Source organism: Trematomus bernacchii, unplaced genomic scaffold, assembly GCF_902827165.1.
Source record: "Trematomus bernacchii unplaced genomic scaffold, fTreBer1.1, whole genome shotgun sequence".
Classification (NCBI taxonomy): domain Eukaryota; kingdom Metazoa; phylum Chordata; class Actinopteri; order Perciformes; family Nototheniidae; genus Trematomus; species Trematomus bernacchii.
In genome coordinates, this window is record NW_022987942.1 from 282,107 (window position 1) to 306,025 (window position 23,919).

Below are 23,919 nucleotides of genomic sequence, written 5' to 3' on the forward strand. Positions count from 1 at the left end.
CAAAACAGAGCCAGGTTAAATAAAACACAACAAAACACAGCACAGCAGTACACACTGCTACTTTTTATGATGAATCGTTTTCCCAGAGCTGATTAGTTGTAGTTGTGTGTTTACCAGAGCTAGAAACAGAGCTAGTAGTGGAGGTTGAATGGGAGTGGTCCATGGCAGGAGAGGTGGACGTTGATGAACTGGTGTTGGTTCCTTCATCTGTCGTCTTCTTGAAGAAATTGTGCTGCAGGGCGTAGAATGGCGTGATGCGGCTTTTTGGGTCATAGTCCAGCATGCGCAGGATCAGATCTACGGGACATGATGAGGATAATATTTAGCCACAGGAACTAAGTCAATATGGAGTATGTTACCTGCACATTGTGCTCCTGACTGGCTAAAGAGATGAGCCACTGCTGCTCCACACACTGACTCAGAAACTTATTTTGGATGAGATCTACTGTCTAAATGAAATGCAGCCCTTCAATTCTGATGTGTCTTCAGCTCACACAGGTGTGTGTGGTGTTTCAATGACAATTATGGGTGTTCATTTGACATTTGAATGAATTTATCACCTGGAACAATGAAAAACAATTAATTTAACTTCAACTCTGTTAGTGACTTTACAGTATTTAGGAGAAAATGCAGGGAATGAGGACGGACTCCACTTCTTCTCTGTTCCTGCTGCACATGTAGCACATGGACATTGGTGATTGTCTGTAACGCAGCCTGACAACAGTGACTTCCTCATCTGGAATTTGACTGCCATATTGATTGTATTTATATGGATGTAAATAGAACCCCTCAGTGTGTGTTGTTCACCTTTAAACTTCAGGTAGTCGCAGGGGGCGTGTCCCGGCTCCCCTGCCCTGCGGCCCCCTGGGCCTCCAGTCTCCACACCCAAAATCTCATGAAGACGCCGCGTGGCCGGGGGCTTATACTCCTGGAAACACACCATGCACACATATTAAGATACAGAAAAAAATGATTTCAGGCTCCATTACCACCACACATGATAAGGGAGGTACTTGCTGCTCTGAAACATGGACATATTTGCAAAATATAGATTTGTCATGAATCGTTTTTGATAAACTTCTCACAAAAACAACGGTGCAGCACCCACACACTTGTTCACTTTGAAGAGTGAGTTGACCTTTGAATAAAACATTGAAATGGATCAGATACCTTCTTGATGTCCTTGTTCTTCTTCACTGTCCACAGGCCATCTGACAGCTTGTCAAAATACTTCCTGGCTTTAGGGGCCGTGTCAAGCATGTGGGCGGGTGGAACCCCCAACACCTCCACAATCTTATTCATCTGGTCCACCTACAAACACACACAAACGCATGTCAACATGGAGAATGTGTCTAATCTTCTAATACTAAATAAAAATATATATCCATTTTTCACTTCCTCCTATAAGTTGTTTCACTAACTTTTCTTCTGAACAGTTAAATGCAGAGTTAATATTGAGGGCTCACCTCGTTGGAGCCGCTGAACAGAGGCTCTCCTGTGTGCATCTCCACCAGGATGCAGCCCAGAGACCACATGTCGATGGCCAGGTCGTAGGGCATGCCCAGCAGCACCTCCGGAGAGCGGTAGAACCTGCTCTGGATGTACTGGTAGATCTGAGAGGAGGACAGACATGAAGACAGTAATGTTATTATACCTTGAAGCTTTTTTTTAAGTTTCAACTGTATGTATTAAACTAAAACGGAGCTAGATTTTATTTCTGATTTTTTTTAAACTGTAGTATGTGCTCATGTGTTTCATTTTTGGTGTATAGACGGCTGCCTGAATATGCTGAATGAAAGGCAGGTTTTCCTATCAATAAAATCATTTCTGATCCTAAATATCTTGGTTTCTTCTTTTCTAAGGTCACATTTTTCTGTTGTTCTACATAATACATTTAAGTAAAAAACATCCTATTCATATTTATTTTCTCTATTTTTTATGTGCATTTTACATCACGGATAACTACTAATTGTAACAGAATACATTTTTAAAGTAACCCTCCCAACTCTGGTTGCCTGCTGTTTCAGTAGCTGTCCACTAGGAGGAGCCATGCTCCATTAACAGAGCCACAGTGAAGTCTGTTGCTGCCTCTTGAACTCTTCATATTAGTTCATTTCAATTATTTTTGTTGTTTTTGTTTGGTTTGTGCATTGAACTTTTCCATAGACACAGAATACTGCTGATTAACTCAAATTACCTAAATGCAGAATTTTAAAACACATTAGACCAAAAAAAGGTCAAATGATTTTGTACAAAACCATAACAGATGTTTGGTTTTATACTGACATAGGTATTGTAGTGTTACTTGAATTCATTGATCTTTCTAACCCAAATGATGAGTATCACCGGGGGCGGAGCTTCCTCCAGCAAGCACGCGCCACAGGGAATAATGGCGATTTAATACATAGACTTTAATAAATGCACTTTGACAAATGAACGCTGCTCACCCTCTGCCCCAACTGGCAAGAGGATCCAAAGTCCACAATCTTGATGGCAGATCTCTTGGGGTTACACAGCAGGATGTTCTCAGGCTTCAGGTCGCAGTGGATGATTGACAGCTCTGGAGTGGCCAGGAATAATAATGCTGTGGATAAAAGAAACCCAAAATCATTTGATTATGACCTACTGAATGTGATTTGCAACAGTCTTTCTTTATGATTTGATGAAGAAGTGCATTCTTTTTTTCCGCCACTCGGGGGCAGACAACGAGAAGCTAAAAGCACATGTGACTCGTGAGTGTGTCGAGGCCCCCCACCTGTACACAGCTGCTGTGCAAACTTCCTGGTGAGGTTGAGGGAGACGCCTCTGAAGTTGGTGTTCCTCAGCAGATCGTACAGGTTGTAGCTCAACAACTCAAACACCAAACAGAGATGGTTCCTAAACATAAAGTGACGCTTCAGGTGGACTGCAACCCAGACACACACAGACAGGAGAAGGGAGACAAAGAAGGAGGTTAGCATGAGTACAGGACAACTTTGAAATCATTTCTTTGAATAATACAGACTTTTGGAGTGTTGGCTTTTATATATAAATGCTATTTGAATACCTAATTTCCAAGTGTCACATTCAAGGTGAGGTAAGGGGTCATGGAATGGTTTCTTTCATAATACATTTCACCCCAACCGGTATGTTGTGCTGTCATAGTATGTGTTAAATGAATTGTCTATATACCACACAACAGGAAAGGGAATACCAAAAAGCCAAATAGGGCCTCCCTGATTCCAATGTTGGGATTTTGTATAACTAACATCTTATATAAGCAGTCTTTATCAGTGGGTCAAAGTTGTTGAGAAAGCTAACACGTCATCCGGCTAGAAATCTACAGTACACAAGCCTTGATATCGCTTTATTGTTTTGTGTACTTCTATAATATATTGCTGAGCTTCCTTCTTCAAAGTTCTGGTTGGGGTCCGACAGTGCTTTTCGGACCCCTGTACCCTTTGTGTTGTCCTTCTTACCTATGTAATATTTCATCTCAGTGTCATGCTTGTTCATGAGCTCCAGCAGGCGTAGTTCAATCTGAGCCTGGTTTAGAAATGCCTTCTTGTTCTTGATGATCTTAATGGCGACCCATTCCTGCTCATGGTGGTCGTAGGCCTTCACCACCTGCAGATACACATCAACACATTCGTCATGCCATGCCAGACTCTTGCATTTCCTTCATTAGATGCAGCAAAACTGGAGCCTGCCTTGTATATAACCCGTGGAGTCAACTACAGTGAATGGTCCCACTTTCCAGGGTGCTAACAATTCCTTTGTTTAACATAACAATTTAGCAGGGAGGGTTTTTTTAAAATTATTAATTGAAGTTGTTATTGATTTCATTTGTATTGGTTTTCACAATACAAATGATGGTGTATAATTATAGGTTCAAATATCCAGCAGCAGTATCAAAAGTATTCAAATGTAGCTCCTAGCAGGAATTGTTAGCTTTGATGAACACATTGATGCATCAATAGTCAAAATATGATATGATATATAGAATAAATATGATTTTAAAAATGGGCTTTTACGCACGAGTACTTTTATTTTTGGTACTTTAAGTTTATTCTGCTGCCAATACTTTTGACTTCAGATAGATTTTGGCCTCACCTGTCCGAAGGAGCCCTTCCCGATCAGCGAGTCTATCTCATAGCGGTCCAGCCACTTTTCTCCATTTTTGACAATGTAGTCGTAGTTGTCGTCGTCATAGCCGTCGTTGTAGACTTTCCTCTCCTTCTTGGTGCTGCTGTCCTCTGGAGGGACCTGCTGGGCCCGTCGCTTCTTCTTAGTATAGTACACCTGGGGATTAGAACAGATCAGGACCCTGTTCTGCTTCATAGTCCATCTAAAAGACCCCAAACCTCCAACTACCATAATTCTTCATCATCACTCAGGGACTAGGAGCCGGTTAAATCAGCTGAGTTGAGAAAATGACTGTCCCAATTTTCATGGAAATGATGTAGGCGTGTAGCATGCGCCGCGGAACAACCCGTAACAATTTGTGATGGAAACAAGTATCATTTTCTACTTTTTAAGGGAATAGCATTTGTAAAGGTCTGCTTTCTATAGTTGACTTAAGAATTGCTTTAAAAATATATATATATTTCCTTAGATAAGGAAAACCCATGGTGGCAGGGACCTGAATTCTTTTCATCCCATAGCCAACATATACAATATCTGGCAGGCACTCATTTCGTATGGCACAAAAAAAAAGGTAAATACTTTCAATAACTAAAATTGTGTTCAAACCCAGAAAAGTGTGTGTGTGTGTCATACCTCATTGATGTGCTTGTAAGTTTTGATGAGGTCAACAGAGAGTTTCCTCAGTGGTGCGCTGGCAGGGTCTCTGAAACTGGGGGGGATCCTCCGCTGGAGTATGGTCATATCAGACAGCACCTGCACAGGACAGCAGCAGTTCATACACACGACTCATATTGGTATGGTTTTAAACCGGGCCGGTATCAGGACATTACTGACCATTTTTTATATTCACAAAGATAAGTTTAGCGGAGCAATTTTGTCAGCTAAGGGCCTGAACCCCTCTTCATCTGCTCCTTAGAGCCCCTCATGCACCCCCTCAACCTGATTAGAAATCACGTGTTCCTCTGAGAGCATGCTGTGGTTTTATATTTTAGAGGTGTTGACACCACCATAATGCCACACACATGTATCGTCTCCAGATAAAAGCTGCTCCTCCAGTCCTGGCCATACACACTTTGCAGCAACCACAAGAGGTACCAAGATGAAACCTTGTTGGAGTCAAATGCTTGCAGCCCCTGCGCCTGCAGCTGGTGGAACATGCTCCAATCCAAAGATCACATGTTGATGGGATAAGCAAATTCCCATGACTCCTGGGGTGCGTCTCACTTCGGTTATTTTTCATTTCCTCGCTCCTCGGTCTCGGTATCACCGGAAGTTGATTTGTCTGCGCCATCTTGAGTAGCGTCCCAGTGGCCTTATTTTTGCCGAGGACCGAGGATCGAGGAGTGATAACGGAGGAGCGATAATCGAGGAACTACCAGACCATCCTCCGCTGAAATCCGCAGACACTCGTCCCGCCCCCTTACTGTGTATCGCTCACTGATTGGACGATGCAGCGCATGCACTGATCTGGCTGCTGTCAGACGATCAGCTGTGCGGCGTCATCACAAACAGACGTCGCTTCACGTGACGCTCCGGAGGAAACGACGTCCCATTGCTCTCAAAACTCATTTCCCTGCTTCTCGTGGTTTCCTTGCGTCTCTCCATGCTTCCCTGGTGGGAGGGACTAGTCGCAGGGAAACGACGCAAGTGAGGGACGCAAGGAATCCATTTAACCGAAGTGAAACGCACCCCTGGATTATCTTTGAGAGGACAAGAAGTTGCTCTGCTCCAAGAGGAAAAGTGGTCTTGTTCTCCATGAGCTTCACCAGGCAGCAACACATCTGAGTGAACCATGTGTACATAGATACTTCATTGGGACTTTACTTCCACTGTTATGGAACAACCAAGGATGGCTTTATACTAATACATACTTTTATTTACATATCATATGGTTTGGATCACATTTCAGACTTTTGTCTTGACAAATAATGAATTATTCCTAATCAAAATACAGAAATACTTTAATAAACCCAGGTGACAGTTGGTTTTCGTGACAGTTGTTGCAATTTAGAATGAATGATATAAAAGACAAATTAAATCAAATATAATCTCTTATATAAATGTAAGAAGTAAGAATGTACAATAAAAAGATAAAATAAGATTTATAAACATAAGAAATCCAAGAAAAAATATCCATTAAAAGATAAATAATTAAAAATGTGTTAAAATATAGCTTTTTACATTTCATTTGTCCTTGAGATTCGACATTTCTCCATAACTATGAATTTCAACTAGTTATATTTGTGAAAAATGGGCAGAATCAAATGTCTTGCCTATAAATATCCAGATAAACACATTTAATGGATTATGTGTAAAGCATACAGTGGCAACAGATATTATGAAGACACTATTTGATCAGTTTTCTTGCCTAAGCTTTCCCCTAGAGGTTTCTGAGATTACTACGACTGTTTTAGGCAAATTCAAGAAGTACTTTGGCCTTTTTCAGTAACACTTAGGTATATAGACAGGGGTGCACATAACTGGTACGCAGGTACGCATGCGCGGCAACAATCTGAAATGCGTACCGTCACTTGTGTCACAAAGTCGGTCTCCGTGTGCACAGACAGGGCTGCTGTTAACGTCGGTCTGTACAACGGAAGTACTCCACTAGCACCCCCCCGTTGACGTTCGCAGAGGGCTTCATCAAATAACTTTGAGTGGAGCCAGAAGTTGGACTACCAAACACTGACTCCAGGTACTCATCTGAGTACCTCACTGAGAAAGTTATGTGCACCCCTGTATATAGATATATCCGGTTAACTAGTAGAGGCTATCGTCTTTGCAAACGTTCTGCCCAGTACAACAGTCGTTCTTTAGCAGAGTCAATTAATGAAAAATATGACATATAACCCTTTTCCCTTGAGGATCTTATGGCAGCAGTCTCTTGTCAGTAGCTTGGCAACAAATTCTATATTAAAAACATGTAAAATAATTTAAACACATCGCTCTTGCTGCAGTGCTGCTATGACGATCAACAGGTGAAACAGGTAGTCACTGTGTGTGTGTGTGTGTGTGTGTGTGTGTGTGTGTGTGTGTGTGTGTGTGTGTGTGTGTGTGTGTGAGTGTTACCTGCTGCTGCTCGGCCATGGAGTGGATGGAGCTGAAGGAGGGGTGTGTATGTGTGTGCTGGCTGGTCATGGCTGGCTCAGCGAGGGAGAATCCCTGGGCAGTGGAGGAGGAGGAGGAGGAGGAGGAGGAGGAGGAGGAGGTGGGCGGACATCCTGAGCTGCTAACACCTGAGGGGGGGGGGGGGGGAGAGAGAGAGAGAGAGAGAGAGATGATTAGAGAGGGAAACCCCAGACATTCTAATCATTTGCCTCCATCGTTGACAGTAGCTGTTCTGTTTTCCCCACAACCAATCAGAAAAAGTCACTCATTCATATTTTACATATTGGCAATACATACTCTACAACACAAATCCAAAAGCTCCAAGGTTCCAAAAGGGCACAAAACATTTGAAACCCATGCAGCAGTGAATATCCCATGTTGAAAACGTAACAAATTCGAAGCGAGGAGAAGTTGTTAAAGCTCCAGCCGATACTGGCAGCTACAACATCTGAGTTGATTTGGTTTTATATCAACACATAATATGAACGTTATTAGTCTGGTCATCAAAAAAACTGCAAAGTGATATTTAAAATGACACCTAACACACATTTGACATTTCTGTACTGACCTCTCCCGTTACTCAGCCAACAGACTGTATACACTGCTGATACATCTTTGAAGACTTCAAAGCTAAAACAACAAATGAACATCCGATGGTGACATCTGTTCAATTCCCAAATCCATAAATGTATTTTGTTTTCAGGTTTTTTTCTACAGATTTAAAACAAGCACAGGAGGATCCCAAATCGGAGAGATAACGGCTCTAGAGCCCTATATATATTTAGGCAATTTTCCTTTTTATTTTTTTAATAATATGATAATTAGCTTCTCTCCACTTCTTTTTAAATGGCTTCGTTAAATACTTGATTCTAATTGGTCAATTTGGACTGTGGTAAACAAACTGTTGTCAGAAAATATTAAAAGGGAACAGCAGAAAAAGACAGACAGGAAGTGAACACTAAAGGGAACAGCAGAAAAAGACAGACAGGAAGTGAACTCTAAAAAAATTGGCATTGTCAAATTGTTTTGCAAATGCAAGAAATATAAAAATGATGCAGTTGAAAACATCTGAAACAGTGATTCAGAACAACCAATCAAAGTGATCTCTACCGGCTTCTTATGCGAGTTCAGCCCCTCAACATGCTGAGACATGGGCCAAAACTGGGCCGAGCAAAGAGAACCACTCCAAAAGCTACATGTGGTCAACACAACCACATGATAGTGGTTGAGTTTTGTATCTCTTCCTGTAAAGCAAACACATCTTTCTCAGGAAAGAGGTGGAAAATCAACACATTCCTACAGCCAATCAGAGCCAGAGTCTGTAATGGCCAATCAGTGAGCAGTATCAGCTGCTCTTTGACCTTTCAACGTAAGCATATGCTGGTGGACGGTGGATGTGTAACGCACACCCGGTAGTTTGTGTGAGCATCATGGCTCAAGGGCAAGTGAGCAGATGATAAGGATTGATATGTTATCTGTTTATTTCAATGTATCAGCCAGTGCAAGCACTTTCTGCAACCTCACATAGCAAGTGAGCTAGCAACCAAAAAAGGACATGTGTGAGTAAGAATACAGAGAGGCTTACTGCATAATGAATGATGCTTTGATTTACAGGACAGGGAGTGGCTGAGCTGCTGACCACTTCTCTTCCTCCAGTTCAGCTGCTGGACTGGGAGGAGTGATGGAGGTGGCAGCCTCTGTCTGAATGAGCAACCTGTGAATTACTGTTAAAGGCTTCAAGGGGGGATGGTTCCATTCTGGCAGCTGGGAAATATCAACAACAAATGGGAAAAGCAATATTTATAAATGTGCCTAAATATCAACTTCTAATATGGCACTCACTTTGAACTAGTTTATGTTGAATGGTTAAATGATTCTGGATATACAGTACAGACTGCTGTGTAACAAAGCAGTGTAGTAGTATGGTCTGTTGTGCGGAATGGCACAATGATACAATCTGATACTGGTTATCAGCAACAACTCATCTCATCATTTGTATCTGATCAAATGCCTTAAGCATTACACAAAGGTAAGATGATGACTTTCACAAATCCATTTGGAAGAGGTGTTTAAAGTGAGGAATGGAAACTGTGGTTGTCTCTAAGCAATGCAAAATCAGCAACTGCATGTTGTAAAAAACGGTTGATAATTGGCACCAACCAGCTTAAGAGAATTTAGATTAGATGTAACTTTATTGAAATTACACATAATACAAGTACTAAGACTCAAAATTAATAAGGGATCTAACTAGTGCAAAAAGTGGTAAAGTGGTAAACCAGAATTTGAGGGTGAGCGTGTTTGACCAGGTTTAAGGTGTTGAGGCTTCAACAGAGGTCCTTGGAGATGTGGACGACTTGATGCTGGCAACATGCTAAACCTCAGTTCCAATATGAATAAGATCCTTTGTCTTGTTGGTATTAAGTGCCAGGAAACACATCGTTGTCATTTTGAAACTTGGTAACCGTGCTTAAACCATGTACAGGGGTGCAGTTGCAGGTGAAGACTAGAGGGCATTGCTCAATTTGTCATTACAGTAAATCTATATCTATGTGGATAAAGATTGTATTGAGAGGCAGCATGGAGAAGTCCAGCATGGATGGGCCCTGCTAACAAGCTGGTTGACAACATCAGAGCAGATAACACTTGCTGTACTGGGTCTCTTGTGGAAAGCCCTACATGGCAAACCTGGGTTTTTGTAGATGTAAATAGATCGATTAGAACAGTCTACGGAAAAGAGATGTTCAGGGCTATATGTCTATCAATCTTAACATTACATTTAACACATATTATATGTTCCTATTCTGTATTCAATAGCTTTTGCCACACATGACTTTAATAAGAGCTCTGTGGCTAAATGGAGTTGTATTTGTGTGTTGTGTGATATAAGATAGAGGGTAGTCCAATCACTGTCTCTGGGCCTGTTGTGGTGCTCCGGTCTTGGCCTGCTCAGAGATATGACACTGCTGGAGAGAGAATATCTGCCTAGTACTGAGAAATCTGCACCGTCTCTTTAAGAGACTGAGAGGCACTCACAGCACTTCCTCAATCTGGCATCCCCCTTCTTGCGCTGCCATTGGCCGGGGCCCCCTCTTTCTCTGTCAGCTGATTCGCTGTTGGTATCTAAGGGCTGGCTGGCCAGCACTCTATAAATAAACCCAGTGCTGTCTCAGCAACCAGCCTACAATACTCATTAGCTACTTCTCTCTCTCCTCTTCCGCCTCTCTCCTGCTAAGCAAGTAGCTTCCAATAGCAGGCAGGCTCTCAGCAGCAGCAGTCTGACATACTCTCCCCTAGCAACCCAACCCACCCTACCAGCCACTCTCTCCTCCCCCTTTCCTTCATCATCCTTCCTCCCATCTCAAACCCCTCAACCCCTCAAAATCATTCTCTCCTCTATTCATCATCCCTTATTCCCATCTTTCCTGACTTTAATCAGATGACTGCTCAGTATGTCTTTATAAGAGACATTTTTCTCTTTTTCTGCAGACTGTCACATCTCCATCAATATTGTGTTGATGCTAAATATTGTTACATTATTATGCAACAATATTTAGGGCAACAGTTAGGAGTCACTCCAGGCAGCAGAGTATTGCCACAAACTAATACTGCCTGCTCACATGATGTTAGACGAGGAAAAACAATGCTGAGCCAACAGAGGGGACCAACAGTTGTGCAACACTGCCACAAAGAAGGGTCTCTTTACTACTGGTGTGTACACACAAATCTATTTCAACTCAAATGCAATACCACTTCAGTCCAAGCTTGCGTCCATCATAAAAAAACTGTGCTAATTGAGATAATAATAGCTTGATCAATGTAGTGACAATATGCTTTAACTCTGACTCTTCAGGACATTTGAATTAAGGCATATATATGTTGCATTTCTTTCCTTTGTGGCTGTGACTGGTTTTGATTAGGTAATCACCATTCCTATCAAGAGTAAACGCTAATTGTCATATGCACAGTTAAATCAAGTTTCCCTGTACAATGACATTCTTGACTCTGAACTCTAGTCTATATATAAGGAAACACAAGGTATAGAACAATGGACAGCCTACAACAAAACTAATAAACAAAACTAGGGATATTTTTTACATAGGTGCAATATACAGAACACAACCAATGTGTTTACAACTGTATATAAAGCCCAAAATGTTAACCTGCATTTTCTACGAGCAAAAGGTGGAACTTCTTAATTGAGCTCTCAAAGGCCAACTGATGCATTCAACTTTAAACTTGATAACATGTTCCCCTCTTAAGGCTCTGAGGCTAACACTAAATAATTTGGATACTGTAGTTTACGAACCTACATTTGTTAAATGACCTGGTGTACTTGAAGGGAAAACTAGACAAAAGTGATCAGAAAGATGGATACAGTTAGAATGAAGTATCCAGGGTAATGAATAACCAGATTGCATATGTAAATAATCCAAATCAGATCAAAACAAAGATACTAGTTCCCATATGAACATACTCAGGAAGACAGTTCTTGGTAAAGAGTGACATGGAGCTGCAATCTAAAGATATGGTCAGACTAAACAGCAGGTGCATACAAGGAAGGGCAAATATCCAAATGCACAGCAAACATGTGTACTGTTGGTACACAGGCTGTTTGTGTTCACTGAGACACAAACATATAAAAAGGGAGGTACCAGTAAGAACACATTTTGATTGGAGGGGCCTTAAGGGAAGGTTAAATCACCACGTAAAAGGTATAGGTACAATGAACTACCTATGTTGGTGTATTAGAGAACACATGTATTGGTAGTAAGTAATATGATATAAATACATACAGTATTTATTGCGGTGTTGCTCTCGGATTAATGCCAGTTTGTGCCATTTTTTTTCTTTCTCATAAAGCAATATACATCCAAGAAAAAATATATTGCTATGTAGTGTAAATTACTACTTGGCATTGTTTACGTGTGTCAACTACAAGTTTTCCTTTTTGTTTAATTGTCTGAATTTGGTGTTTTATCTGGTTAGTGTCAGTAAGGCTACACAATGAAATACTTTTGGATCAGTTTTATGCACAAGCCGAAAATGTCTGATATAAAAAAGGGTGCACAATTACATGCTTTGGATCCTGTTCATGAATGTGTAGTGTGAGTACAACTACAGCCTTTACACCTGTGTGAACACACCTCTATTGATCAAAAATAGAGTATATCTGTTATGTCAGATGTGGAGGGAATTAGGGATGGACTTTTTCTGCAGGTTTTGTTAATATTTTGTTCAAATCTAACAAAATACTGTGCAAAAGGCTGGTAATCACATACAGCCAGATAGGTTTCTCGCTCCCAGCCGTGGGCCAGCCAGCTGACAGCTGAATACCTCATAAATCCCAGACTCCCCATTTCCCGATAGCTCGGGTCTTGATTCCACTGCTAACACGCCTGTTTATTTATTTGCAGGGTTTCACAAAAAGAGAGCGCTTCCTCTACAAAAACAGATAAAAAAGTTTAGGCCATTTTTCTCACATGATGTTTTCTAGACAGACATTAGTTGCTGAAACTTCAATTATGTTTGTGGGCCCTCAGTTGTAATTGCAGCCCAATCATTTTTATTAAGTACATTTAGCATTTGGACTCTTAGATGCAACTTTTTCTAGTCTTCTGTCAATGTTTATTTATTTTTTGTCAAATGAGTCAAATCAAAAGGGTTCAGGTTAAGCCCCTGTCACACTGTCCCGAAATTGACACCAGATAGACACACGAATATGGAATAGTGAATTTCGCACGAAGATGGCCCCGAAGTTGGTCAACAGCCAAGCAACAGCCGAAGCAAGTACGATGCCTACAGAAGGCCACACGATGGCACCCGAACCACACACGGAAATATGGTCGTAGACTTTACTGATGATTTTGAATGTATCCAGACTCAACGTAAGAGCTTGTGCCTCTTCGGGGGGTGCTAACATTTTATTCTTTACTTTCTCCGTCATTATATGTAGATTAAAAGATATGACTTATCTCCGTCATGGTGTTTCCATAGCAACAACAAGTTAACCTAAATTACATTTAATTAAGACATACAACTGCAACGAAAAACAAAAACAATGTAATATCCTTTTCAGTTTCACAGAACACAAATTGGGTTATTTACATAATATGTTTACATGATTTTGTTTTGCAATAAATGCAATCTCGATGTCATCGTACTATAATACGATGGCTACACGACGGCATTGCGAGGGCTTCACGTAGTCGTGTTGCCTTCCTAAGACAATCGGGCAGCTTCTTGTTTCCTTCGTATTGTCTTCGTGAGGCGAAAAATGCCCGATGGCACCGATGATCACATGAAGTAAATACGAAGATTACACGATTTGACAAGATGCCCTCACAAGTGCCTTACAAAGGGCAAAATGGACACACGAATTCAACACGAAAATGAACCTTCGCCAGGTCCTTCTGCAATTTTTTGGCATGCCAAAGATTTTGCCACCGCTCACGAAGTTGCTGCCGGAGCCTGAGAAACTCCACCGGCGTTCATACGATGGCTTAAGATGCCCTCACGAATGGCCCGATGTTGTTACGATCAGAGCCGAATTTGAACATTTTTTTTAATTTTATTTTGTAATGGGTCTTTTACATAATGAAAATGTTTGCTTTGGTACATTTTGATGCCTATGCCGTTGCAATTTTTGTTAAGCAATATTTTGAATTAAGTATTTTGAACTGTAATTTGCTACATTTACATCCAAGAGACATATAACATTGACTTTACAGCAGCTTCACACTCAAAGGGAAAGGGAGGGAGAGCTGTATATATAAATATGGCCGAGGGCCCATTAACACACATTGTAATGTTAATGATGTTTTTGGGCCATGAGCAGCGAAAAGGCATATACTGGGACTAAAATTCAAACCGGGACTGAGAGGCCTAATATATTTTGGCAGTAACATAAAACAGTTTTTTAGTTAGGGTGTCATGCTGACACCAGCCACCTTACCGCCACACTGAATCAAAACAAGCCCCGCCAGGCAAAAACACTAAGTCACAGTTTACTTCTAACTGTTTTAGCAAAACGTGCAGTCATACATTAGAGTGCTAAAATAGTTACATTTGCTCGCACATTCACACACACTCAGATACACCATGTTTTTCAATATGAAATAAAAAAATACAATCTGAAAACGACTCAGCCAATCACATTAAGTCAAAGCCAGGATTGGTCTATGTATGAAGGGGGCACTGCTACCCCTCTTAGTTTTGACAGTATTGGTTGGTCCTGGTCTGACAGTGCTCTTCCCTGTGCTGTCTGCAACCCTGAAGGCCAGACTGACCCAAGTCACAGCAGAGAAGGAAGTTTAACTACTGACATCAGAAAAATGCTAAATAAAAATGTTATAACTACAGCCGACAGTTTGGAGTATCAGTATTCCCAGTAGTCACTCAGATTAGATATGATATGATGATTTCAGCTTGCAATATATTTTTAATATTTTAGGGAGAATACGGTTATGACATTTATCCCAGTTTTCTCCATATTTGGGAAATAATGTTAAAGGGAGACCAGAGAAATTGGGTATTAATTTTCCGTAGGCCTGTGACTACTTGTGCTGTCCGGTTTTTAGATAAAGCCACATCATTTACGGTTATAAATGTCCTTCTTATGTTGCTATTAACAAACTCGCTTTTATGGAAAATAAAGAGTAAAACCATTTACTACAGACGTGTCGTTCAGCTATTTTATATATAGAAACAACACACTTTTCTGTGCAGGAACATAACCCTTATCATAATTGATACGAGTTAAACTGCGCCAGCATCCATCACTGCTCCGACTGATGGATCGATAAATCATTGCAGCTGGTTTCTATATAATGCTGGTTTCCATATAATGCATTCACTATGCTGGTTGTCATTTGATGCATTTACGTCATCTTGGGGATTTATTTTTTCTTCTTATAACAAAAGAACTGATTTACTGCTGCACATATACGATCATATGGCCTTTACCCTTCCTTAGCCAGTGTAAAGATTAAACAAGTGTTCTATGGTCACACCTCTTGGCTTTGATAAAAGTCCCGGGCTCTGTTGAGCACTGCACACTCTGTAGGCCATAGTAAATTACAGGTAACAGTAAATTAATTGATGCAGTCGAAGGATATTGACTGAATACATTTTTTTTTCCAAATAGTATGTTTAGGGAATTAGAAAATGAGTGACACAATGGAGACCAATACTGACCATGTAGGACTAATAAAACAAATAACTGCCATCATAACCACCAAAAACAGGGATAATTGAGTAAGGGTGACTAATTGGATCTGTATCTGGAATTGCATAGAAAGTATGACATATCCAGCAACGAGTACCAATATGAGGTGAATGGAATGAATAAAAGACAAAAAGGCGACACAAGCCTGCTTTTATAAAAAAAAAAAATGTAGAATGACCACTACGAATCCCATTGAAAATTAAACTAACAGTTGAATGAATCCAACCCCAGCAGTTGACATGAGTGCTTTGAGTCAATAAAAATAAGTGTTATTCTGATCTGTGATCAGCATATTCAACAGAATGAAAATATAATTACTAGTATGACAAGTTAGTTACGTACATTTAAAAAAAAAGAAAGGTGAACCTGACACTTTTTATATGTATTTCAATGTAGTGATGATGTAGATGGAACAGAGCTGACAACCAGTTGCTTTATATATAAACAGTAGTTTACCACAGCAAACATGATGGGGCAGCTGCTGTGATAGACCCTCATGAGTAACAGATGGGGCTGGTCCCCATGTGCCTCCTTGTGAACTCACAGACTATCACTCCTGTGAGGGCTCAGGGCCGTCTCACCGTGGAATCAGAGTTTGAGGACTACGTCACAGACTTTTTAAGTGTTTAGAATAAATCATTGATGAGGTCGGCAAGATGTTTTCCTTCTAAACTTAATCGTACATGTAGTGTACCAGAACTATGTATTAAATATCTCTCTTACAATGGTCGGATTTGACATCAAATTTGTTTTAGTCTGACAGAACTTTATAACATATAAGCAAAAACATCACTTCATTAAACTTAATACAGTGTATGTCCAGGGAGCAGGATTTCACTTAGTTATGTAGCATTCATTAAACGACGTTGGTAGCCCTCACATATGGTGAGACCTCAAGCGACATTGATACTACACTATTTCAAGCTGAATTTACTAATATAATAAAAAAATAAAAATGAAAACAACTGATTAACAAGGACAAATAAATGTTTTAACAGACATGTAAATATCTTTTGAAACATTAGCAAAGCGGCACAGAATGTGTCAATATCTTATTATCTTCTCCAAGACACAGGGGCGCTTCAACTGCTGTTAATTATTTGCATCAACAGTGTTGCATTTTCACATACATTTTCATGAAGCACTAAAAGTTGTTGAGATCACTTACTTATGGTACGTTCACACCGGACTCGAAGGGATTTTTAGCGCGTCGCAATTACATGTCAAGCCAATGCAAAGACGCGGATAGATGCAAATTTGCCCGAATGATACGATTGCCGCGGCTTCACGAGTTAACATTTTTCAACTCAAGCGTCAAATTTGCGTGACACTGTCTCGCGTTAGCCAATCCACGGTGCAGATCTCAGCCTGCCGTCACTGACGTTGAAAAGAAAACCAAACAGTAGCTGTTGTCTCTGGCCGACAGCAGACAGAGCTCAGGTCTTCATATCTGTTCAGAAACTGGAGAATAGTTATAAATGTACAAACCACAGACTGTCTATGGCATCGCTGATTTATTTATGTCTGGATGACGTTGTTGTGAGTGTGGACAGAGCAACTACATGTTAGCTTAGCCTAGCCTGATCGTTCCGATCTCCATTCAGAAAACACACATTTTAAAAGTGTTTCGCCTGCTGTCTTGTAAGCACAGTTGTCAAAGCAATAATTCATGTTTTCTTACTAATCTGTATCAGTTTGAAGTTATTTTGGCATCGTTTTGATACATATATTACAATTAATTCACGGTAAAATATGTTAATTTTGTTGTAGTTGGTATATTCCATAGTATCTACATGGAGATAAGCCCCGCCTCCTCGCCAGCGCGTCTAGTTTGAAACTCGAGCGAGTAAAGAGATGCGAATCTTAACATTACATCCGGTGGAAGGCACAATTAGACTAAGCAGCCTTGACTTCTTTGACTTGAAGAAACCTCTTCTATAAGCCTTGTGGTACACCTCAAATCCTACCTCAAAGACCTTCAGGGTAACTTTGAGAGGGTCTGTGTCTGGCCCTTGTCAACCCAACAACGGGGTCCCTCAGGGCTCTGTCATTGGTCCCCTCCTTCTTTCTCTTTACACCAATTAACTTGGCTCTTTCACTTGCTCTCATAGCTTCTCCTACAACAGCCACGCAGATGATACACAACTGAATATTTCCCCCAGGTGGCTGCGGAAATATCTGCTTGTCTGGCTCTCATCTCTCAGTGGATGTCTACACACCACTTGAAGCTCAACGTTCACAAGACAGAAATGCTTTTCCGTTCAGCAAAGGACACCCCCATCTGTAACCTGACTATCAAGACGGGCACCTATGTTGTGTCCCCGACTCAAACTGCAAGGAATTTCGTTGTGACGCTGGACGACTAACTGCCCTGCAAATACACTCTTCCCAACATCAAGGGGATACTACTGACTCAGAAGGTGGCACAGCTTCCAGGCTCTTGTCATTTCACGCCCTGACTACTGCAACTCCCTCCTGGCTGGCCTACCTGCAAGTGCCATCCGACCTCTGCAGCTCATCCAGGATACAGCAGCCCAACTGTTCTTCAAACTTCCTAAGTTCTCCCACACTATGACGCTCTTCAGCTCCCTTCACTGGCTGCCAGTAGCTGCACGAATCCACTTCAAGACACTGGCCTACCGTTCTGTGAATGGATCAGACTCTTCCTACATCCAGAACATGGTTAAACCATACACCCTATCGGTAGCTCCTTCCCTACTGCAGTTGGGACCGAGGTATCCCTTAGCAAGAACACCCCTGATTGCTATCATGGCAATAGAAAAGGTGTAACCAGCTCCCCCATTGAGCAGAAACTCTACACATCTTGTCTCGCAGACTCAAAACCCAGCTGTTTCATCTGCACCTTGGCCAATAAAGAAAAACATATCTCTGTCTGTAGCACTTGAAACAGTTTGGCTTATTTGGAGCTAATGTACTTACAGGATTCCTGTTGTTCCGACCATGTATCCTCATTGTTGATTGCACTTATTGTCGCTTTGGATAAAAGTGTCGGCTTAAAAACAACATTAAACATTCTTAAAAAAGTGTTTAATCGTACAACGTTAATGGTCCAGATTAAAAAAGAAGATAAACACAGCTGCTTAGCGAAGAATAATATAGAAAACTGATTTACGAGCTTGGTTTCAGGTTAGGTCAGCAATTATGTGTAGTATTCACAGTACGTAAAACTGAAATTATTTTATTTTCTGTAAACTTGTGTTTGGTTATGTCGTGGAGCAAGCTAGCTCTTTTATCCTGTACTTTGAGAATGGTAAACTACTGAAGACAGCCAATGGACACGCAGGCCAGCCCTGACAGACCACTTGTTGCACTTTGTGGCGCCAAGTAATAAAATAGCTGTCCTGGAAATTCACAAGCTGATCCATAGCACTTTTGGGCTATGGCACACCAGTTTTAACATTTGGCCACGGTTCATATTGTAAATGAAATAATGGGTAAAGAGTACCAAATTATAATCCAACATGTGTGAGGTGACAACACATCTAATCACAGTGTGGATTGTTCAGCATCCTCACATCCCGTCTCTCAGCTCAGTGTCCCACTGCCTGACTGACCACGTCAAACTGTCTGACACAGCAAAGCTTCCTGCTGCAGCTCACACTGACAGGGATAGAAAAACGTCAGCATCACCACTCAACAGCAACACAAACACACACATACTGTACACACATAGCATCTCTGCAAGACACACGAAAAAGTATCAAACCTGCCAAATGACTGACAGAAACTAAATAATAAGAATCCTATGATGACAAACTGCAGACACAAAAACCACAGGTATCAACTCTGAGACTTACACACTTGTGGCTGATCTGTCAATTAAGGAAGAGAGTTTACACTATGACTTGGGATTGTGAGTGTGTGGTTCTGTGTTCAGGTGAGTATGTGTGTACTGACTCTTGTTCTTGCGCAGCAGGCCGGTGGCGATCCAGGGTTCTGTTTGGACCATCCTGCAAGAGGGCACAGGCTTGTCCTCCACAGATGATGATGATGATGTGATCACCATGGAAATGCTTGGCAATAGTTCAATCCAGCAGGGAAAAACTGTCAATCAAAACACTTTGACAGGTGGGCGTGTGGGGGTTTAGTCCCTCATGAGACGTGTCTTCAATCCCAGAGTTCGTTTCAACAGTTTACATCCAACTAAATCAATGAATGTTGAAATGGTGGGAAACCGACCAACCAATCAAAAGGCACCGTCTTCTCTGGCTTGTTTCTTTTTTTTGTGACTGTGGTTTCTAAGGCAACCAACTGGTGTACAGGCAGCTTGTCTCTCTGAAGTAAAAATATAAAGGATGTAATCTCTTTCTTCTGTGGAGTTAACTATAGATATAGATCTCTCATTTTACATATATATTATTTTCCTCTGTAGGTTTGGGGAATGGGGAAATATAGAATATTTGGTTAGTCAGGTTAGCTTTGTGTTTTGTTGGTTTCGGCAGTTTCATGCATTCTTTCTGTGTGCTGGAGATTTGTAGTGCTCCAGGTGGCTGGTGACTTTTATTTGAAGAAGTCAAAAGTAGACCTTTCTTACAGTTTGTGAACAAGTAGCCACTATAATGAATAGTTTGAGCTAAATGTTTGAGGGGTAAAGGCATAAACTCTAGTCGCTTATGATAGGTTTACTAAGCCCTAGCCATTCGAACCAAAAGTACACAGCTAATAGTTCTTCAGACATCTTAATAGTAATCCAGTACAGGTTTGTGTGTCCAGTAAATCCTTAACCAGGGGAATACAGTACAGCTAGTATTCTCTGGTCAGTAAATTCCCAACAGATCTCATGTTATTCAGCAGAATAAGTGAATCCACTTGTTATTCTCCCACACTACTAGTAAAACACATTAACTAGCTGAAAGTCAAGTGTGTGCTAACCAGGCTCGCCCAGCATGCTGACAGGTGGGCTGGGCGAGGTAGTGTTATAGGAAGAGAAGGAGGTGGAGGGGAGTTGGGTTTCCAGTTGACCGCTTTTACCCCATCCCTTAAGCTAAATATAGCTCCAATTACGGGCGCTTTCAGGGGGACTGGTCACTGGACAGAGTAGGGCAGTGTAGAGTGATGTTACCACTCAGATTAATCCAGTGACACACAAAGCCCTCCGCTGCCAATGTCACAGAGCCTGTCCAGCCAGCTTCAGGAGCCTCCCCTTCACCCGCCTACAGCAGAAGGTGGCTGGCCTCTGCCAGGGTGAAAAGGAGCCCTTTTAAAAGGCCAGACAATAATGTAATCCCCATACACTGGACGGGATGCCTCTGTTACAACAATCAAATGCACAGACACATGTAAACAAACAGTTCCAGTGCAACGTGTTGATTTCAGAGAGACGTGCAGCTCCAGAGAAAGTTCTGCTGGCTAGAGATCCACACTCACGGGCTAACAGGAACAAAATGACGCACCAATACAAACAGGGACAGTGTACTGTTTTCCGTTGGGGGGAATGCAAGGGAATAAATCCGGGAACAAAAGTTTAGATCCAGTATCCGTGTTGAAGAAATAGAAAAAATAAGCCGCTGTGGGCCTGCATTGTACTTTCAAACTCCCACAGTCCCCTCTGTTCACCAAAGCAGAACTCGATCCAGAAAAATGTCAGCCTCTGAGGTAATCCCACTAAAACAAAATACTAACAGCGTCAGAACAACAACAAAGCAAAACTTTAAAGTCGTGTCAAAGAAGTAAAGAAAGCAGATCCGGTAAAGTTCCTGAGCTTGTTGTCAGACGACGTACATAGCTTCATGACGCGCCTCTTCTTCTGTCTGCTTCCGCTCTCTTTTCTCACATTAAACGGCCTCCTTTACATGTCCTTCTCACAATTTAGGGATAATTGTTTTAATTCTTCAAGGTGGAAACCTTCACAAGGGCGATTTCGACTCATGTTTCTCGCCCGTTTCCCTTTTCGTGCTTCTCCGTTAGAAGGAATCTGTGTCCCTCTCCCTCACAGCTCCCCCACCCTGCGATATGGACTGTACCATGTGCCTAGAGTGGGGGTCGGGGCTGCTCAGTCTGGCGCAGCTTCACTTTGTACCGGTGAAACCGCTACATACACACACAGTGTGAAAACACGACATTTGCGATATTTCACGTGGATGTCCACCTAAACCACCACTCAGATGCTGATTTTAATGCACGTTATCAACAACCAACGTGAGTTAGTGGGACAGTAACCTTCCCTCTGACCACTTAGTCTGTTCCAGCAGACCTCTGCTGTCCTGGCCATTTATAGTAACAGCGGGATATATATACTGGAACTTTATATTCACGCATACATAGACAACCTTTACTTAAACCCGTTACACAGTTGTATAGATAAAGCGCGGCCAAAAACAAAATGGGTTGCTACATAGCCTACTTATAACCACTTCCGAGCAGGCGCATATTACTTTTCTGTATGTATTAGTCTGCAAATGGTATCACTTTCACAAAACAAAGGTTTTCAAAATGATAGCTTTGATTTTATATTATATACAGTTCAGGATCTCAAAAAATATATATGTGGTCTTCTAACAAATGCAATTTGTAATGTTCATGGAGGACCTGGCTGGATACAGGGGCATGGAGAAAGGGACGAGTTGACAGTGGGTTGATTAATGCCTCCCAAAGTGGACAAGGTTTCACACAGATGACTATGATTATGAACGTTTTTACAATAATGTATGTGACTGAGGCAAATATGACAGAGCTGCATTTATAATAAGCTAAGGTTTTAAACTAGGTTTTATTGTTGTCACCATGTTAGACAGAAAGGCTACATTTTGTTCATTCAGTGTTTCTAAATGTTAGAACTTCTGGGTACTTGGGTAAATGCAGCTCTACCCTCACTCAGCAAGCACCCTCTATGGGCTCTGTTGCTACCCGACGCGATGGCAGCTGCACTGCAATTGGCTATATAAAGTCCCATACTTGGCTGTGATTGGGTAGCGGCCGAGTTTGTGGGCGGGGCGGTCGGCTTAGTTTCACAGTGTCTCTTCAAACGGCGCGAGGCAGGAATGACGCGGAAATAGTTTGAAGATGTCAGGTAGAAATGGAGAGAGTGAGGGAGGGAGGGAGGGAGAGGGGGCAGAACATGGTCACTGAGTGACTCTACAGCTGAGATGTGCGACTCACTTCTCCAGCTAAAAGTTGTTACTGTTGCTATCCGAACATTCCGGCTAAATCAGGCACAAGGCTGCCTGGGAACAGCTACACACATACACACACAGTATCATAAAGCAGCTCCTTAAAGGAAAATACAACTCATACTGAACTGTGTCACTGCAGTTCTTATTAATGTAATTTTTATCTTTATCCTTTACAAAATAAACACTCAGTTACATAAAATAAAAAACGTGTGCTCACTGTCATAATGTACTGTATAAATGTAAGGTCTCCCCTGATAATGATGTACTGTACAGCAGTACACTTTCGAAATGTGCCAAGCAAATACTGTTTATAAAGCGCTATAATGGCAAGCTGCAATCGCAACACATTTGTTTAAAAATGCTGTACAAAATAATTGAGAAATCTTTTTTTGGTATACACAAATGCATTGTTAGTATAGTGTTAGCTAAATTATTTGGAAACCCTCAAAAAGTGTAGTTACTGCATTCTGGATTTGCAGGTTCAGTGCCTGCAGCTTTCCTTGAAAATCTACTCCTGCTCCAGGCTCCAGAAACCATGGTTCAAATCACTACACTCCCACACACTGAAAACAGCTGACCAGCCACAGCTAAAATAAGATAGCATGGCCTAATAACATGCTATAATTATAGCATGTTATTGCATTCAAAGAGATAAGACATAAGCAAGCAGAACTTAACTTTATATACATAACAGCACAGCAGTAATGTAGGCTATGCATAGTAATCAAATGCAGATGTATCACTACAGGTGGTCTGCTTTAAAAAATACCTAATTACCAGTTCAGATTGACTGGGTCTGTAGAGGGTGCCAGGATAATGTAAAGCATGTTGCAAAGAGCAGTGCACGCCACACACACAGATCCATAGAAAGACAATGCATGGTGTATAAATTAAAGCCCAATAGGCATTGGCCCTCTATACCTTGACTATACACGAACAAGCACTACAACCACGAGACCATAGGAATCATTTTCTAAGAAGTATTTTTACTTAATGGACTTTATGACCATATGCAGTGCCTGCTACTGTACATCATGTTCACCATATCATTTTGAGTTTACAAAATGTGCAAATACAAGAATGAAAAAATAATTTCTTTCATCAAAAATATCACAGGGAATGTAGACAGAAAGGACAGTGAATACAATGGAAAATCAACTGGAAATATGTGTTATAAAGGTAAAGGAGTTTTGCAACAAAAAAAAAGTTGTGCCAAAGCTGTGCCAATTTAACTAAACTGACTTTGCAGTGAGTGAAGACAAGCTGACACGCCATTAAGGCCATAAAAGGATCATTTCGTCATTTTGATTGTATGTCAAAATATATTTC

At 41.2% G+C, this 23,919-nt stretch overlaps 1 protein-coding gene across 2 annotated transcripts in view; it reads right to left on the minus strand.

The window, feature by feature from the left end:
• dyrk1b (dual-specificity tyrosine-(Y)-phosphorylation regulated kinase 1B) overlaps positions 1-23,919 on the minus strand; it is a 43,900-nt gene that overhangs the window by 2,329 nt on the left and 17,652 nt on the right. The window contains exons 1-11 of one of the 2 annotated variants that reach the window (XM_034115573.1): positions 19,376-21,417; positions 7,195-7,361; positions 4,759-4,878; positions 4,093-4,281; positions 3,459-3,606; positions 2,756-2,905; positions 2,448-2,584; positions 1,467-1,613; positions 1,171-1,311; positions 808-928; positions 115-297 (exon numbers count right to left, since the gene is read on the minus strand). In XM_034115573.1, the coding sequence (XP_033971464.1) occupies positions 115-297; positions 808-928; positions 1,171-1,311; positions 1,467-1,613; positions 2,448-2,584; positions 2,756-2,905; positions 3,459-3,606; positions 4,093-4,281; positions 4,759-4,878; positions 7,195-7,361; positions 19,376-19,484 (1,612 nt within the window). In that variant the 5' untranslated portion in view covers positions 19,485-21,417. Of the gene's footprint in view, positions 1-114; positions 298-807; positions 929-1,170; positions 1,312-1,466; positions 1,614-2,447; positions 2,585-2,755; positions 2,906-3,458; positions 3,607-4,092; positions 4,282-4,758; positions 4,879-7,194; positions 7,362-19,375; positions 21,418-23,919 lie in introns of those variants that run through there. The other variant, XM_034115574.1, reaches the window with a different exon arrangement.